Consider the following 18,401-nt stretch of genomic DNA (forward strand, 5'->3'; position numbering starts at 1 on the left):
CATTTCAAGTATTCTTGTTTTTACCTTCTTTATTATAGGGGCTTTACAGGAGGACAGAAGACCGAGGAAGTGAAACAAGACAAAGATGACATCATTAATATTTTCTCCGTTGCATCTGGTCATCTCTACGAAAGATTTCTTCGGTTAGTCGTGTTTGGTTATTTCAGTATATATGCATGAATTTGTCGTGTTGTTCTTTAGGGAGTACACGTTTTATGGGATTCCGCTCATTATACTTCTTTGTATTTGAGGCACTCTGAGGATTGTGTATAGATGATTATATATACTTAACCTTTGTTTCGATTTGGCCAACCTCATGAAATGGACTATATAATATGTAGTAAATGAATCTGTATAGCTCTTATAAGGTTATAAACCTTTAAAACTACTATGTGCACATTATAAAGAGTGGCTTTTCATTGTCCACCAAGGATTGCCTGAGGATAGAGAATAGAGGTGGAATAGGGCCATGGACCTGCCTTCTGATGACTTGTAGGATTTTAGAGCCAAGAGGGATCTTAGTTGTGTTTTATAGACAGGCTGAGACTTGGAGGGTCGCAGGACTCGGCTGAGGTCACATAGCCAGAGTCGAGAGGAGGCACACGCTTGGCTGGTGAATGCAGCAGTCACCAGGGGGAAAGCCCTCAGGCACGCCTTGTAGTCAGTGGTCAGGAGGGCTTGGCTATGAATATGCACCTTTGCCTGACAGTGACTTTCCTAATGCCAAGGTTCTTTTTTACTTTTAATTTTCCACTACAAATCTAGTATAGTAAATAATCAAGATGTCATTTTACTCATGTTTAGCTGTCATATTCCCAAGAAATAATATCTGACCTAGATTTGTAATGTCAGATGTTAACAACCACTGAATTTAAATTCCTTGACTCAAAATTTGTTTCTGTTTGTTTTCCAAGTAGGGAATCCTGAAGCTCTGATCATTTGCCATCCCCTTCCCTCTGCCTACTCTCCACGCTGGCTGGGCTCCCCGATGTAGGCTGGGAGAGGCAGTGCTATTACACAGAGCTCCTGAGACTTCACTGACTTTCTTTTTAGAGTGATGTAGTCATTAAACACAACCTCCGTGATTCATTTGTACCATAATTAACGTGTCAGTTCATAAAGGAGTTTATTTTAAGGTGTAACGTAATTAGAACACATGCCTTTATCAGTCTGGTATATTTTTATAGGTAATAAGTACTTCTTCTTTCTCATCCAGTGATGACTATAAAATGAATAAGTGCAAGTTTCCATTTTCTACTTTTCAGGGTCTCTCTTTGCCTAATTGAGCCATTAGTTAGCTCTGCCATAAAGAAAATTGAGTCTAGTGATTGACTTTACTTGATTTTGTTGAGATTAAAAAGATTTGAATGATTGTTATTATTGTTTGCTTTTGTTTGACAGCATAATGATGCTATCAGTACTGAAGAATACCAAGACTCCTGTGAAATTCTGGTTCTTGAAGAATTATTTGTCCCCCACGTTTAAGGTTTGTTCCTTAGGCTTTGAAAAGGAAAACATTTTTATTAAGGAGATATATACAGTGCAATATACTGTTTACTACTTCTACTTTATCTGTATATTTAAAAAGTTTTTCCTTTTATTAGGTTACTGTAATTCACCTGCATAATTATATGTTGATTATTCTTTCTCCTGTCTGTTTTGGGGGGAATAGTTGTTATAAAACTGAACACAGAATTCTGACTTGGTTGAAGCTTAGATAACATAAGAGGAGAGTCTGTTTCTTCTGTTTTGATGAAGTAACATTTCTCAAGCATGAATGTCCTCATTTAATGAGAAAGCACATTACTGGTTCCAGTGAGAAGGATGGTTTGTTCTGTTTTGAACAACTGTACCCAGTGATCTGTGGAAGTAATGTATCATCTCTGCAAATCAAAAACACACTTGGAAAGTTTAGAAAGTTTTCTGCTCTGTTTTTATCAGTATTTGTCATCCAAATAGATTTATTTGCATCTTTTTCTTTGTTGTTCTGTAGACTTTATTAAGCAACTTTTAATATATTCAGTAGTATCTCTCCTAGATAAATAATTCACTTCTGGTCCCTTAGGGTACTTATATTTAGAATCTGAAAGACTTGATGGCAGCAAACTTGTTCAGAGTATTTGGGTTTGCCATGTCATTCCCTGGATTAGACCTGGTGGTGAGAAAGCCTTAAAATCAAGCTCAAAAAAATGTTTTATTGAAATCAAGTTTAGACAAGGTCCATTTCCCTTAAACACACACACATAAATCAGTTATATAAAAGCCTTCACTTAAAGATTTCTGGTCATCTCATGTGTGATTAGAAATCATAAAAAATGGAGATTTGACAAAATCTTATATGCATTCTTTACGTAGTCACAAGTTAGTCAGGGTCACGTTTCTTCATTAGACTGCTGATATAGGAAATGTGTTTTACTTGTGCCATAATTGTGGTTTGTTGACTGACTTGTTTTTCTTAATCAAAGTAAAGGCTTGTTGTTCCCTGTATCTGCAAATAGGAGTTTATACCTTACATGGCGGACAAATACAATTTCCAGTATGAGCTTGTTCAGTACAAGTGGCCCCGGTGGCTTCACCAGCAGACTGAGAAGCAGCGCATCATCTGGGGCTACAAGATCCTCTTCCTGGACGTGCTGTTCCCACTGGTTGTTGACAAGTTCCTGTTTGTGGATGCGGATCAGGTGAGCTCTGCAAAGGCTGGGTTTCAGCAGTGCAAATTAAAGGCATTAGACTTCCTTTTCCTTTTTAAATGATTTTATCTTTCCAATGGTGGAAAAATACACACTTATTTTACATTATTTAGAATATATGGATCTATTTGCAGAACAGCAGTGGCGGCACAGACATTGAGAACAGACTTATGGACGTAGCTGGGCCGGGGGGAAGAAGAGGGTGGGAGGTATTGGGGAGAGTAACATGGAAACATACGTGACCATATGCAAAATAGACAGCCCGTGGGAATTTGCTGTATGACTCAGGCACTCATGCTGGGCTCGATAATAACCTAGAGGGTTGGGATGGGGAGGGAGGTGGGAGGGATGCTCAGGTAGGGGGGGACATGGGTAAACCTATGGCTGATTTATGTTGATGTTTGGTAGAAACCAATGCAGTACTGTGAAGCAATTATCCTTCAATTAAAAAGAAAAAAAAAAGAATATATGGAAAGGTATCACCAGATGTGATCACTTTTAAAATCTGCGTTCAGTGTATCTCCTTTCATCTTTTCTCCTGTGCCTCTCTTATGTAGTTGTGATCACATCATTTATGTAGTTTTGTATCTTAAATTTAACTCATTTAATATATAAACTAAAATTGAAAAATTTACAGGTTTAACATAACACTGCTTGCTGTCATCTCCAGTCATTTGCCCCACAGCTAGGAGTTATTGATGTGGGTAAGAGAGGGGGTTGGTGCCTGGCCTTGACCATATGGAACTCTTCAGCTGACAGCTGACTTAATTAAAAGGAACACACAAATTTTAGAGCATACACACTCAAAAAGTGTAAATATACTTCTGTCCTACAGCCTTTACCCTTATCCTGAACTATCTAAAACTTGAGTTCCTCATCTGAGTGGAAGTGATGTAATGTGTGCAGAAGTCATTTGGACAAAAATCATCCAACTGTTGGGAATTCTGCCCCACCTGGCTCATTTATATCACAAGAGGCTCAACATGAAGCCTGCTTTCCTAGTTCTACGATCACATTTCATCCTTGATGAGCACTTACTCTGTGCCAGGCATCATTCTCCCTCTGTCATACACGAGTTCATGTGATCCTCCCAGCAAGCCTGTGAGATGTCCATTTTAGACCCAGAAACTGAGTCACAGAGGGGCAACACGGTGTGAATCTGTTTCACTCCTGCTTTTTTTTGAATACTTAGAGTACTGTGTCCCAAGCACTAGGCTAATCGTCTTACACGCTAGTGAGGACAGTCAGCCTAATCAAGAAGAAGCCAGGCTTGAACTGGGTTTGCTGCCTGTGTGCCATTGATCAGTCCCTGAGCTGCCCTCAGGAATTTTAGGAAACTGCTGTCTGCATGGGTGTTAAACAAGTGACTGTGATCCTTTCTTCTTCAGATTGTACGAACAGATTTGAAAGAGTTAAGAGATTTCAATTTGGATGGTGCTCCTTATGGTTACACTCCTTTCTGTGACAGCCGCAGAGAGATGGATGGCTACAGGTTCTGGAAGTCAGGGTACTGGGCCAGTCACTTAGCTGGGCGAAAGTACCATATCAGGTACTGAGAATGTTATGGTTTGATTTTCATTTCCTTAAAATTAATTTCACATATTTAAAACTGTGAGTAGGTAATATGTTAATGTGGTTCAAAAATAAGAACTATAAAAAATATATAGTGAAAAGCTGCCCCATTCTGTGTACTTTCTGTGTCTCCTTCTAGAGTTTTTTAATTCTTAGGTAAAAAACTATGACTTCTTTTTTACACAAAATATATCCTAACCTTATTTACAGTTTTGTGCTTTGCTTTTTTTAACTTGATGTTTCTAGTATACCTTACATCAACATGTAGAGAGAGACCTTTTTCCTTTTTGTATCAACATATTATTCCAGTATATGTATCATTGTGGTCTTGGTACAACATACAACGTTATTTGTTGTTGTTTAGTCACTGAGTTGTGTCTGACTCTTAAGACCCCATGGACTGTAGCCTGCTCCTCTATCCGTGGGAGTTCCCAGGCAAGAATACTGGAGTGGGTTGCCATTTCCTTCTCTGATGGATCTTCCTAGTCCAGGGATCGAACGCTCATCTCCTGCATTGGCAGGCGGGTTCGTTACCACTGAGCCACCAGTTAAACACACAATTTCGTATATTTCAAATATACCTATAGAATAGATTCCTAAAACTCCTAGGTTAAACAGTGTGTGTATTTGTTGTACCTCTGTTGTTTCTGTATATTATCTTCTCTGGGAAAAGTGTGATTTGGAGAGTAGGGAAACCTGTGGGAAGCAACATGTATAGAGATAAATATTGGGATGTTGGTGATTTAAGTATTGTACTGTATGCCCTTGGTCTGAAGGAACTATAACACTTGCTTGGTTTTTTCCTCTGTAACGTTTAAGATATCATCAGGATATCTTTGACTAATGATTATCAATTACTATAGTTTTTATTATCAAACCTGCTGACATTTGCTGGAAACCTTCTTTTGTCAGAGATTATTTCCTTTGAAACAGTGACAAAATAAGCTTGTGGTACCAGAATATGGGTTTTGTAATCACTTCCTTAGCCATCTTTGAAGTGGTACGTAGTGACTGTGAGCTCTACTGTAAAGCCCCAGCTTACCTTTTCCACGAGAAACCAGAATGTTAGCCTAGTGATCTGTTCCATTAGTCAGTGGGGTTACTTTTTCTGCCATAACCCATGGTTATAACAAGTGGATTTTCTCTATCCAGTGCACTGTATGTCGTGGATCTGAAGAAGTTTAGGAAAATAGCAGCTGGTGACAGACTCAGGGGACAGTACCAAGGTCTGAGTCAGGATCCTAACAGCCTTTCAAATCTCGATCAAGTAAGTGGCCACTTTTTTTGGTTAACAGTTTTGGTGATGGATGTACAATGGTGTCAGAAAATGAAGTAGTATTTGCTTCTCATTTCTCTCTGTTGAGATAGTGTTTTGTTTTTTTTGTGAAAAGGAATTTGTGCTTATTGTGTGTGTGTTTCATTTTTATTTGCCCTTAAGGGAGGACATAATGGTAAAAAATATGATAGGCCTGATGGTTTGGGGAGGGAGATGAAAGGAGGGCGCTGTCATATCTTCTCATTTTGTGCCCAGCTAAGCTGATAAATTTGTTTCTCTGCCTGCTAGGGTCAGTTTGTTTCTCTTCTTTCGGAACCAACTATCACAGCACAGGATATAGTATTGTTATTTCTCTTTTTTCTTTATCAAAAACCATGTTGTTTTTTTTAAGAAGTTTAGCTGAATCACTATTTATTAATTCTAAACATTTTTTAGAGGTGAGATTGTAGTTTATGCTTTAGGTACATAGTTTCACATACTTTGTTTTGCTTAAGTTTGCTTTAAACATTTTAAAACCTTTATTGTGATATTTAGCACCCGTAAATAAGAGTGTACAAAACAAAATATATAAATACATATTCATATGCATCAATGAAGTACCACACAGCACACACCCATGTACTGCCACCCAGTTTAGGAAATTCAACATTCTTAGCAACCCAGAAGCCACCCTCTTCTGCAACAGCATCCTAACTTTTGTGGTAATCATTCCATGGCTTTTCTGTGTTGAGTAACTACTTACACATGTATTCTTAAACACTATAGTTTTGTCTATTTTTCCCCCTGCCTGTCTCAGTGAGAATACACAAGGTGTACTCTTTTGAGTCTAACTTCTTTTGCTTAGCATTAATGTTAATGAAATTCATCCATGTTGCTGTATGAAATGGTACTGTGTTTTGTTTATTATAAATTTGAATTGTTTTCCATTGTTGTCTTCCATGGATAATGCTGCTGTGATCAGTTATACATGTCTTGGTTGATGCAAGACATTTGATGTACATGCAAATACATGTATACGTATTTCAGTTGTGTATACAACTACAACTGAAATACAACTACAAGTTGAATTGCTGAACCAGCAGATTGGTGGATCTTTATCTTTATTAGATAACTCCACACAGTTTCCAAAGTCTGATTTATACTCCCATCAGCAGTGCAAGGATTCCTGATGCTCTGTTTTGAGTAATGCTTATTATTAACCGAATTGATTAGATGTGAGCTGGCATCCCATTGGAGAATTTAATCGTGAGGTGAGATTTACATCTGCCAATTTCTTACTTGTTTTCTATATATCTTTTGTGTTTCTCAGTTCCTATATTACTGCCTTCATTAATAGATGTTTTAATTCCTCTCTTGTTTCTTTCACTGTATACATGGATATTTTCTGTTTTTGTTTGTTTGTTTGTTTGTTTGTTCTAGCCCAGTTGCTCTAGTCTGAGAACATATTCTGTATGATTTTAGGCATTTAAAATTTGTTGAGCTTTGCTTTTTGATCCAGATATGGTCAGTTTTGGTAGACATTTCATCTGGTTTTATACCCTGCGGATGTTAGATGTGATGCTTTTCCTTGTATGTCCATTAGGTGAGGTTTAGTGATAATGTTGTTACTGTTACTGAGTCCAAGCGCAGTCTGCTTGCTGCATGACGAGGCAATAAATCTAGAGACGAGGTGTTGAATCAAGGAATAGCAACTTTATTTGGAAAGCTGGGTGTCCAAGAAGATGGTGGACAGGAGTCCTAGAGAACTAGGGGTCTGGATGCTAGTTTCTTTTATAAAACAGAGAGAGGCAGGAGTTGAGAAAGTAAAGTGAAGAGGCTGGAAGTCTTGCAAAATATCTCCTGGTTTGGCCAGCCTCTGGGAGGGGATGTGTTGATTTCTTCTTTCCTGCAGCCATTCACAGGTGGACAAGGTCAACATGTAGCTCTCTAAGCTGAACAAAACCCCTTGAGTTTAACTTTCAGGCAGAGGGACCGGGTTCCCCAAGGCAGGCCATTATGTATGCTTATTACCTAGAAAGCATCCTTTTAGTGGTTTAGAAAGCATCCTCTAGTGATAACAAAAGCAACAGGAAGCATACGGTAAAGAAACAGATCCAACACAGAGTCAGATTTTGTTCTTTCCTGTTACATTATGTGTGTTTTGTCTGTTCTTCTATTAGTTACTGAGACAATTATGTTAAAATCTCTTTCCGTAATGTGAAATCTTGTCTTTAGATTTGTCAAATTTTACTTGATGTACTTAGAGACTATTTCGTTCATTGCCTAAAAACTTAGAAGTCATATATATTTCTGACAAATTTAACTTTTTATTATTTCTATTGATGCATTTTGGGCAGGGGCTTGAAGAGTGCTTCATCTAATATTAGTATAGCTACACTGGTTTTCCTTTTAGTTAGTGTTTCATGGTATATTTTTTTATCCTTCTGTTTTCAATAGTTCTTAATCCTATGTTTTAGTTCTGTTTCCTATTAAGAGCTTATATTGGTTTGTTTTTTCATTTGGTGTGACCATCATTTAATTTGAACATTAGTCTGCTGATAGTAAAGGTAATCACCAATAAGTTTGGCTTTTCCACAGCCCCCTTGCTAATGCCACATGTCCTCTGTTTCTTTTTTTTCCTTAGTCAGTTTCTTTCCAAATGATTGAGAGTTTTTTAATAATTGTTTCCCTCTATTAAACTATACAGTTTTAAATAATTTTTTAATGATTAGCCTAGAGGTAACAGCATGCATTTCTGACTTTGCAAAGGCTAATATTAAATAGTGTTTTACCCAGCTACTGGACAGGGCAAAGACATTAGAACAGTTTTTCTCAAATTTTAGCATAATAAAAAAAATCATCTGAAGAACTTATAAAAGCATTAATCTTTGGGCCCCCATCCTCCACTGGCTGATTCAGTAGGTATTTGGTTAGACCTAAGAATCTGCATTCTGAGCAAACTCTGTGCTCCAAGTCCACATACTACATTTTCAGTAGCATTGTCTTAGAACTCATTAACTCCATTTATCCATTGTTAAGATCAAGTAATATTTCATTGTATGTATATACTACATTTTGTTTGGCTCTTCATCTGCTGGTGGACATTTGGCTTATTTTCATCTTTTGACTGTTGTCAATAATGCCTCTGTGAACATTGGTGTGCAAGTATCTGTTTGAGTCCCTGCTTTCAATTCTTATGTATATATACCCAGAAGTGAAATTATTGGATCATATTGGTTGTTTGTGTCTTTGGACAATAGAACATTTTATTATTAATGTGTCAAACTCAAAAGTTTTGCTAAGAAAAAAGCTTCAAAGCATAGAGTACAGTTGGCTAGAAAACACATGGGCTTCATCTACTTGGGATCAAGCCTTAGTTGACAAGGTGAATTTAGAGCTTCCTTTAAGCAAAACTTTGACATACAAGAGCCACATTCATTGCTTAATTGGCTTTTAGAAGGCAGTGCTCTTTTTCTTAGAAATGCCCTCAGGAAGGGAAGCCTGTTGTTGTTTAGTTGCTAGGTCATGTCCAACTCTCCGTGACCCTGTCAACTGCAGCATGCCAGGTTTCCCTGGCCTTCACCATCTCCTGTAGTTTGCTCAAACTCATGTCCATTGGTGCTATCTAATCATCTCATCTGCTACCAGCCACTTCTCCTTTTGCCTTTAAATCTTTCCCAGAATCAGGGTCTTTTCTAATGAGTTGGCTCTTTGCATCAGGTGGCCAAAGTATTGAAGCTTCAGCTTCAGCATCAGTCCTTCCAATGAATAATCCGGGTTGACTTCCTTTAAGATTGACTGGTTTGATCTCCTTGCTGTCCAGGGGACTCTCAGGAGTCTTTTACAGTACCACAATTTGAAAGGATCAATTCTTCAACGCTCAGCCTTATGGTCCAACTCTCACATCCATACATGACTACTGGAAAAACCATAGCTTTAACTATATATATAGTTCTTTGTCAGCAAAGCAATGTCTCTGCTTTTTAATTCACTGTCTGGGTTTTTCATAGCCTTCCTTCCAAGGAGGAAGCAGACTGTTTGTGAGTTTTAGCCCAAAGTTTTTCAGGCGCTTCTTATGGATAGGTGTTTTATGGATCATCTAAACTTTGGTTTTTAAAAACACTGTAAATAAATACTGTAGGTACTTTACAGTTTTTGCTAAGGACTCTGTTTTAAAGTTTTGTGATTGGCATGTGATGTGTAATGAGCAGCGAATTTGCTGTTCATTTATTTAAATTTCCCATAGCACTTTATTTATAAATATTCTGTTTTGTATTTTATTGAAGCATAGTTGATTTACAGTGTTGTGTTAATTTCTGCTATACAGCAAAGTGATTCAGATATATGTTCTTCTTCACGGTTTTCCATTATGTTTTATAATAGGATATTGAATATAGTTCCCTGTGCTCTATAGTAGGACCTTGTTGTTTATTTCCCTAGAACTTCAGACTGTTGTGTTTTATCTTCTCTACTGAATAGGATTTGCCCAATAACATGATCCATCAGGTGCCAATTAAATCACTCCCTCAAGAATGGCTTTGGTGTGAAACGTGGTGTGATGATGCCTCTAAGAAAAGGGCAAAAACAATTGATTTGGTAAGTTGTCTGTGGCTCTTTTCTGCATTCAGTCCAGTCTGATGTATAGCTAGATAATTTGGTCTTTCTCTGTAATTGTGTAGTTCAGGGGTTGCAGGACTTCTTACAGTAACCTCAGCAGGAAGGCAAATCCTCTGCTGTCTAATGGGGCTGTCTTCACTATTTAGAATCCATGAAGTTACCATTTGTCTTCCAGATCACTCTATGCTTTGTTGTTTTTCCAAACGGACTTTCTTTTTCTGCCTTCCACTAGCGCTCCACGACTTCTTTGCAGAAGCTTTGTACAGCCCCTACCACATTGCTTCTCATATCATTGTTCTTTTTGTCCAGTTAGGACCTATAACCCAAGAATAGAAACACCTCTGAATGCTATGTAGCATACCCTTCCTTTAACTCGGCTGAAGTACGTTGTTTTGATTTTCACAGTGTAATAATCCAATGACCAAAGAGCCCAAGCTGGAGGCCGCTGTTCGGATTGTCCCCGAGTGGCAGGACTATGATCAGGAGATCAAACAGCTGCAGCACCGCTTCCAGGAGGAGAAGGAGATGGGAGCACTGTATAGAGACAAGACAGCAAAGGAGGCAAGCCGAGAAGGTATGTACGGTCTTGGGCTTTAGGTAGGTACTTCTTGGCCTGTCTGGTTTCTGTTGCAGAAACAATCTTGTAAGAACAAGAAGAATCAGTTATTCAGTCTTCCATCGTGACATCTGGTAGTCTGTATTTTTCACTTTGCTTATTCAGTTGGGCTTCTAGACAGTATTTATTAATGTAATTGCTGCCTTTTTTTCTTTCTCTTTCCCCATCTTTCTTCCTCTCTTCCTCCCATCTTTCTTCCTCTCTTCCTCCCTCCCTCCCTTCCTTCTTTTGTTTTCTTTCTTTTTTTGAAGAAAGAGTGCTTTGTGATTATTATTGTTTAGATTTATGAGTTTTGTGATACATGACATACACTGGTTTCTCTACTATGTGTACATTTTTGAGTGGTAGCCAGTCTAAAAATTTGTTAGAATACAAAAAGTGGCTTTATATAAACCTTTAATAAGATTCACTCTGGATTTTAATTTATTCAGCTCAAAACTAATTCTAAAAAAGCAATTATAGAAATGGATCTTGAATGATTCACCTAAACATCCTGAAGACTATGCCATTATATTAAAATCACAGATGAAATGTTGGACATTCACCATAAAAATAATTAAATTCATCAGTAAAACCTAAGAATTTTCATGAATAAATGGGTGAAGAATGTAGACATACTGTTTAAATAAGATAGAAACACAAATAATAAATGAATTTGAAGAAACAGTAATCAAATTAAAGGACTCTAGCATTACTGTTACTACATAGAAAAGAGTGGACATGTTGGTAATGCCAGGTTTCACTGGTGGCTCAAATGGTAAAAAACCTACCTGCAATGTAGGAGACCCAGGTTTGATCCCTGGGTCAGGAAGATAATCTGGAGAAGGGAATGGCTACCCACTCCACCGTTCTTGTCTGGAGAATTCCAGGGACTGAGGAACCTGGCAGGGTGCAGACCATAGGGTCATAAAGAGCTGGACATGACTGAGCAACTAACACTTCACCTTTTGGTGACTGTGCCATTTGTTGGGGAAAATGGTGGTGAAACTCTTCTGGATGAATCTTGTTGAAGCTGTGTGCATTAGAAAAATCCTTGTTAAAAGGCAGTAAATCAATCATCAGGATTCATTAAAATTTTGTATCCTCAATAATTCCTCTCTTGAGAATTTACCTTGGAAGAAATAATTCAATACAATAAAGAAGTTATATACGTGGAGAAATTTATTTTACTATCATTTTTTTTAAGGCATTGGAAAACAGTTTAAACACCCAAGACTAGAAAATGGTGAATTACACTGCTACAGAAGAAAATGTATACGCTATTAAGTGAAAAAAGAAGAATCCTGACTAAACATATGTGCATTTTTGCTAGAAGTAAATATTGTACTTGTGAAAACAATTTAGAGGGAGTAGGGGTATACAGTTAATTTCAGTGTTCTTGAAAATGAAAATGTATTTTTTGTTTTTGCTTTCAAAATATGACACAAACACACTAAACCAAAACTCCTAAAAATTTAAAAAGAGAGATACAGTGGAGGTGGGGCACAAATAATAGGTTTCAATAGCAGAAAATGCCTAGTCTGTACTTTATAACATGGTAGTGATCCATTTTCTCTCCACTTGCTCTCCTTTTCCATAGGACCTCAGACACATGAGGAATTATGATCTCCAGAGGAGGATAGGAAATTACACCATTTGAAAAACACTTTTTATATTAAATGCTAGTTTTTTCCAATTTGTCTATACAACTGCTGATGAACCTGACTGGGCGTGCCGCCCTGTTCATCCTGACTCCCGCACGCCGGCGGCTCTGGATCTCTGAAGTTAAGGCTTTCTACTAGATTTGAACCTCACAGGAAGACAAGGAACTGAGTTTTGGGGGACTCTATGAAGAGCAGGCCTCTCACCAGAAGAGAAGATGGCAAAAGCAACTGGAAGAAAAACAAGCCCACATGTGCTGCAGTGTCTTAAGAGGCCACTAGCGGGAGCCGCCGGGTCCTCCTTACCTCAGTCCACGGGGAGGGGCGGCGGAGCTCCCGTCTGCAGCCGGGGCCACCCTTCTGGGCACATAGTGGATGGGGCGGCGCCTATGTGGGCATCTCCGGGCTTGCGCCAGTGGGCCCCTGTGCCCTTCCCCAGCATCAGGTTCATTGTTAAATTGAAACCCAACGAACAATCATGTGTCTTCAGGCTAAGCACGGGGCAAATTAATTTGGGGAGAGGACGGCGAGGGGAGGTGGGGTGGGTTGGGGTGAGGGTAGGGAAAATATCAGCAGTAGGAGGGCTCTGGAATGTTGGGGGAGGGGTCATGAGGAAAACCAGAAATTGGCCTTTCTCTTTTATAAACCGTCAGAACCATTGTGACTAATATGAAATGACATTATTATTCTGCACCCAGCCCCAGTGAACTTTTTAAATAATTGTTTTGTAAGCAATTTTTGTATTTACAAAAGTCTTTGCTTTCTCTTCCCACTTTCTTAAAAGAAGTCTGTTATTTCCTTACTGGATACAGCCATAGTAAGCCCCTCTTGTGATCCACCTTGAGGGGTTCAGAACTCCCTCAGGAAGGTCATCACATCATTTACCTGCTGTTTCTCTGCGGAATTTTTGTCTCTCAGACCCAGGGGAAGTTGGCTTTGTCTTTTCTCTACAAAAGACTCCCAGATCTGAGACCAGGAGAGATTTTGATTGTGTAATTCATGTTTTTCTATACACTGTTCTGTAGTTCTTTTAGTTTAAGCCAGCAGACGTTGCCAGTGTTCCCCTCGTTCTGAGTCTACAGAGTTGCTTCTTGAAGCAAGTTGGACTCGTGAGTCATGGCTTTTTGTGTCTTTAGCAGCCCAGAACAGCCCTTGTGCAGCAGCCTTTCCTGCTGGGTGGGCAATGCTGGGAGGCGCCCAGAGGAGTCTTCCGGTTGTGTGAGACTGCAGGTCCTGCTCCCCGTCTGCCCAGGCTGTAGGCTTCAGCAGCAGAGCACTCCATGGACTCCTTCCAGTATCTTAGGACAAATATCAAGTAATTATTTTTTTTCCATATTCACATGCAAGCATTAGTTCAGGAGTCTGTAAGTCTGAAGGAGCTTTTGAGTTTGCTTTTGTAAAAACTGGGGAGGAGGGACTTGTAGATAAGTTGATCCAAGACTAAAAAGGTCCCTTAGAATTGTTGCTGTTGACAAAGGTGGTAGTGTGATCTATCCTCCCACCCTGCATCCCCCAACTCTGCTCCTCTACTGGTCGGAGCAGCTAAAGGGACGGAATCAATGAGGATGAAAGACATTTGCTCAGCTTTATCTGAGGTTTAATTAAGCCTTCAGAGAAGCTGTTGCCGCCACCACTTGTGTCTATAAACCATGGACACATTTGTGCTTTTTTCCAGTTTATTTTCTGGGATATTGAGCAGGAAATAACTATAAAGTCACTGGGATATGCTTTCTAAATGCTGGTTCCTTTGGGTCATGGAACAGGGCACCTTTCCACCTCTTTCTGCCTGGTCTCTCATGCATATTCTGTGTGAGGAAGGTGCAGTGTGAAATCTATTCTCTGTGCAGTGTGTATTCTCATTGCCCCTTACCACCCTATATTTAAGTCTCTAAATATGCAAGACCCAGCCTGCTTCTGAGATGGCCTCAGACCCTCCTCCTCATGCCAGGAATTCTTGGTTCAAGTGGCATAAGATCTTCCAGAACAAATCTTGAGCTCCCTAGGAATTGATGCTGCCACTAAAATTTGGTCTTGGTCAGCTTTGTCTGCTGTTTCTACTACATGAAAGCAAATTGTGACTGAAAAGATTGGTATATTTTTTTTTCTAGGAAACATGAATTGATTTCACTGAAAAGTTGAAGCTTCTGGAAACTGTTCATAGTGTGTTGTTTCTAACCATCTTGTATATGTAATGAATTTTTTTCTTTCATCATGCCATAATAGAAAACTTGTCTTAATCAGTGCCAGAGTGATATGAAATAATGTGACATGTCAGAATGAAATGCAACAGTGTGACTTTATGTTCTGTGAACAGTGATATTTGATTGAAGTCAAAATGCGTGTAACAATCTGCTGTTGGGGCTGTGGGGACATGCCTGTGTTTTGTTTTAAAATTGTCCTCTGTATGGAGCACATTGAGGATGATGGTGTGTTAGTTTTCCATACAACTGATAAAGCGTTGAATCTCTCACAATGGCATTTCAGATTGCACATGTATCTGGTAAACCCATGTATTTTGTGAACTTAGCTCTCTGGAGAGAGCAAAGGTTTTATAAACATGAAGAAGTAGTTCCAAGAATGGAGCTTAATTTCCTCTGCTGTCCTCATGACTTCCTATTGCGAACCTTCTTAAGATTCTGATGGAGTAAGCAACGATTATCTGGTTGCAGAGTCCCTGATGGCTAGGGACAGCAGTGCAGTTTCCAGAAGAGACTGGGAGGAAGGAAAATCCACTCCCTTTGGCTGGGAGTCACACCATACTGACCCTGCGACCTGGAGCTGGCCAGACAGCACCCTCAAAACAAGTACGGTTCCCCTTCCCCCACACCTGCTTTGTGAGTAAATTTAGGTACTTGAAAGCAGTTTTTTGCCCCCCTACAATTGTCATGAATGGGTAAAAGAAAGGATTCAACGCAAGAGTTCCAAGGGAACATCTGGTGTGTTTTTCTGAATAAAATGATGTTAGTACTGTAGTATCAAATTTCATGGAAATATTAAAGTTTTGGTAAAGCTGTGTAATGGAAAATTTCTGTTGGTAACAACAAATGGAGGGTGCATTGTGTGCGAAGTTATTTAAATATATATTCCATTGTGTAATTTTAATAGTTTTTAAAATATTTTGTTTCATGGGGACATTTTTATGGGTTAATCAACTTGAATATTGCTGTTAAGTGTCTAGTCTGGTGGGATAAACTTTTTAATTTAAATTCCTGTTTTCTCAGTCTTGATATAACCTGACAGAGTTCACCAAATGTAGACATCATTAACTCAGGTTGCCGTTGCCATTTCAGAGCATCTGGAGGATGCCAGTTCCTTTTTCATTATTTGGTCTCTGGTCTCTCAGTCTAATGCAGAAGTGACCCTACTCTTCTGGGTGGCGATGAGTCAGTGCACTGACTGGAGGATCTCTCCCTGTCAGGGTTCATGAGTGCTGACAGTTTTAAAAAAAACAAATCAGGAAATCAGCTTCAGAGGTAGTCCAGAAGTGAGGCCATCTCCTGAGCCCTTTCCAATTACCTCACAGCACAAGAGGCCAAATGTGGCAGATTTAAGTAGGACATGAGTTAGGGTATGAACCAGGGCCTTCATCCCACCTGTAATTTATGCATCGCCTTACTTGTCACCTTTTAGATTTCCTCAGAGAAATGGGGATAATTCCTCTTTAAAATGAAAATAGCAAAATACAGTAACCTAAGGTCAACAATTTGAGACAAAAATATCAAGTACCATGTTTTCCAGTCACTTGTTTTTGGTGATAATAAGGTAAACATGGAAAAACAAAGTAAAATATTAGAATTTTTAAAGAAACTATGTACTTAAAAAAAAGTTTGTAACTCTTCTATTTTATTGTAATCATGTTCTGTGAAATGCACCATAGGTTTGAGTGCTCCCCTTGCTTTGGAGCAAGCACTGGGGCGCTCAATGTCTGCAGAGCCCTTTGCGCCTGAAATGAACTGAGAATGAATTTCTGGTACTGTAATGAAAGTAAGGTCAACACAATAAACTTTTCCTTCTCTTCTTTAAACCCCCCTGGTCTGTCATTCAGTTCTTCAGTCTAAGAAGAGTAGATGGTTAGAGCTTGAAGTTATATGCCTTCATCTGACACAAGCAGCAGGCCTGGACAGGAGGAAGAACTTTACCTGAACGTCTTGTCTAGTGAGGAGCTGGGTCCAGGTGCAGCCTATTTTTCTGGTTTTCAGGAGAGCATTTAGGCCTTTTCTAGGTCCCCAACTCCGGGGAACTGCCTCAGGCAGGATCTGGTAGGTAAGCTGCCCAGAAGCACTAACCATACCAGGAAGGATGTCAGGGCCTTTGTTCATTTTGGAAATTCTCCGAACTACTCGGGCTGGATTTAAGGTTGAAGATACAGTTCCCGCTTTTCAGGTGCTCACTGGGCACTGCAGGCTGGTGTAATGAGAGCTGTTGCAGAGGTGGAGGCTGGGGAGGGGGCCCTTGTGACTGTGAGAACACAGCAAAGAACACCTGAGGTGGAGGAGGGGTTCGGTGGCCAGGAAAAGCCTCTGCAAGGAGATGGTGCTTAAACTGAAGCTTGAGGATCAGTAGCGTTATCCATGTAGAATCAGGGAGATGGGGATACAGGGAGGAGTGAGAGCTGGTGTCTCATTTAGGGAGTCACGTGTGAACCTCCGTGGCTGGTGTCATGGTCAGGAGAGAGGTGCTGGAGAGGCGATCGGAGTTGGTCTGGGGCCATCAGAAATCCTCTGGGTGCCGACATGAAATCACATTTTTCTTGTAAAAAAATTTACTGCTGATGTATATAGCATGTGAAGGTACAAGCACACAAACATACACCTTGGTAGATTTTCAAAGGGGGAAAATCCCAGAAAGGAGGAAGCCACAGATTTGAATTTGTCTTACAGGTGTCTGGTACTGGGGGGAAAACACTTGCATTTGTGTCCCTCCAGGTGAAAGAGCCTGACGTTGGGAAAGGTGATGGTTGCATGGCATCACCGACTCAATGGACGTGAATTTCAGCAAACTCTGGGAAATAGTAAAGGACAGGGAAGCCTGGTGTGCTGCAGTCCATGGAATCACAAATCCTAATAGACGAGGCTGTGAAAGTGCTGCATTCAATATGCCAGCAAATTTGGAAAACTCAGCAGTGGTCACAGGACTGGAAAAGGTCAGTTTTCATCCCAATCCCAAAGAAGGGCAATGCCAAAGAATGTTCAAACTACCCCACAATTGCACTCATTTCACATACTAGCAAGGTAATGCTCAAAATTCTTCAAGCTAGGCTTCAACAGTATGTGAACTGAGACCTTCCAGATGGACAAGCTAGATTTAGAAAAGGCAGTAAGCAGAGATCAGATTGCAAACATCTGTTGGATCATAGAAAAAACAAGAGAATTCCAGAAAGACATCTGCTTCATTTACTACACTAAAGGCTTTGTGTGTATCACAACAAATTATGGAAAATAAAGAGATGGGAATACCAGACCACCTTACCTGCCTCCTGAGAAACCTGTATGCAAGTCAAAGCAACAGTCAAAACCAGGTATGGAACAATAGACTTGTTCCAAATTGGGAAAGGAGTCACCTTGCTTATGTAACTTCTGTGCAGAGTACATCATGCGAAATGCCAGGCTGGATGAAGCAGAAGCTGGAATCAAGATTGCCAGGAGAAATATTAATAACCTCAGACATGCAGCTGACACCACCCTAATAGCAGAAAGTGAAGAGAAATTAAAGAGCCTCTTGATGAAAGTGAAAGAGGAGAGTGAAAAGCCTGGCTTAAAATGCAACATTCAAAAAATGAAGATCATGGCATCCAGTTCCATCACTTCATGGCAAATAGATAGGGAAACAATGGAAACAGTAACAGACTTTATTTTCTTGGGCTCCAAAATCATTGTGGCCTGTGACTGCAGCCATGAAATTAAAAAACGTTTGCTCCTTGGAAGAAAAGTTATGACAAACCTGGATAGCATATTAAAAAGCAGAGACATTACTTTGCCTACAAAGGTCCATATGGTCAAAGCTATGGTTTT

At 39.6% G+C, this 18,401-nt stretch overlaps 1 protein-coding gene across 2 annotated transcripts in view; it reads left to right on the forward strand.

The window, feature by feature from the left end:
* UGGT1 (UDP-glucose glycoprotein glucosyltransferase 1) overlaps positions 1-16,414 on the forward strand; it is a 111,197-nt gene extending 94,783 nt beyond the window's left edge. For both annotated transcript variants that reach the window (XM_040227871.1, XM_040227872.1), the window contains 8 exons: positions 39-143; positions 1,402-1,486; positions 2,499-2,681; positions 4,079-4,239; positions 5,415-5,529; positions 9,997-10,113; positions 10,540-10,708; positions 12,330-16,414. In XM_040227871.1, the coding sequence (XP_040083805.1) occupies positions 39-143; positions 1,402-1,486; positions 2,499-2,681; positions 4,079-4,239; positions 5,415-5,529; positions 9,997-10,113; positions 10,540-10,708; positions 12,330-12,355 (961 nt within the window). In that variant the 3' untranslated portion in view covers positions 12,356-16,414. The remainder of the gene's footprint in view (positions 1-38; positions 144-1,401; positions 1,487-2,498; positions 2,682-4,078; positions 4,240-5,414; positions 5,530-9,996; positions 10,114-10,539; positions 10,709-12,329) is intronic.
* Positions 16,415-18,401: the final 1,987 nt, after the last annotated feature.

The sequence above is a fragment of the Oryx dammah genome, unplaced genomic scaffold (genome assembly GCF_014754425.2).
Source record: "Oryx dammah isolate SB20612 unplaced genomic scaffold, SCBI_Odam_1.1 HiC_scaffold_27, whole genome shotgun sequence".
NCBI lineage: Eukaryota > Metazoa > Chordata > Mammalia > Artiodactyla > Bovidae > Oryx > Oryx dammah.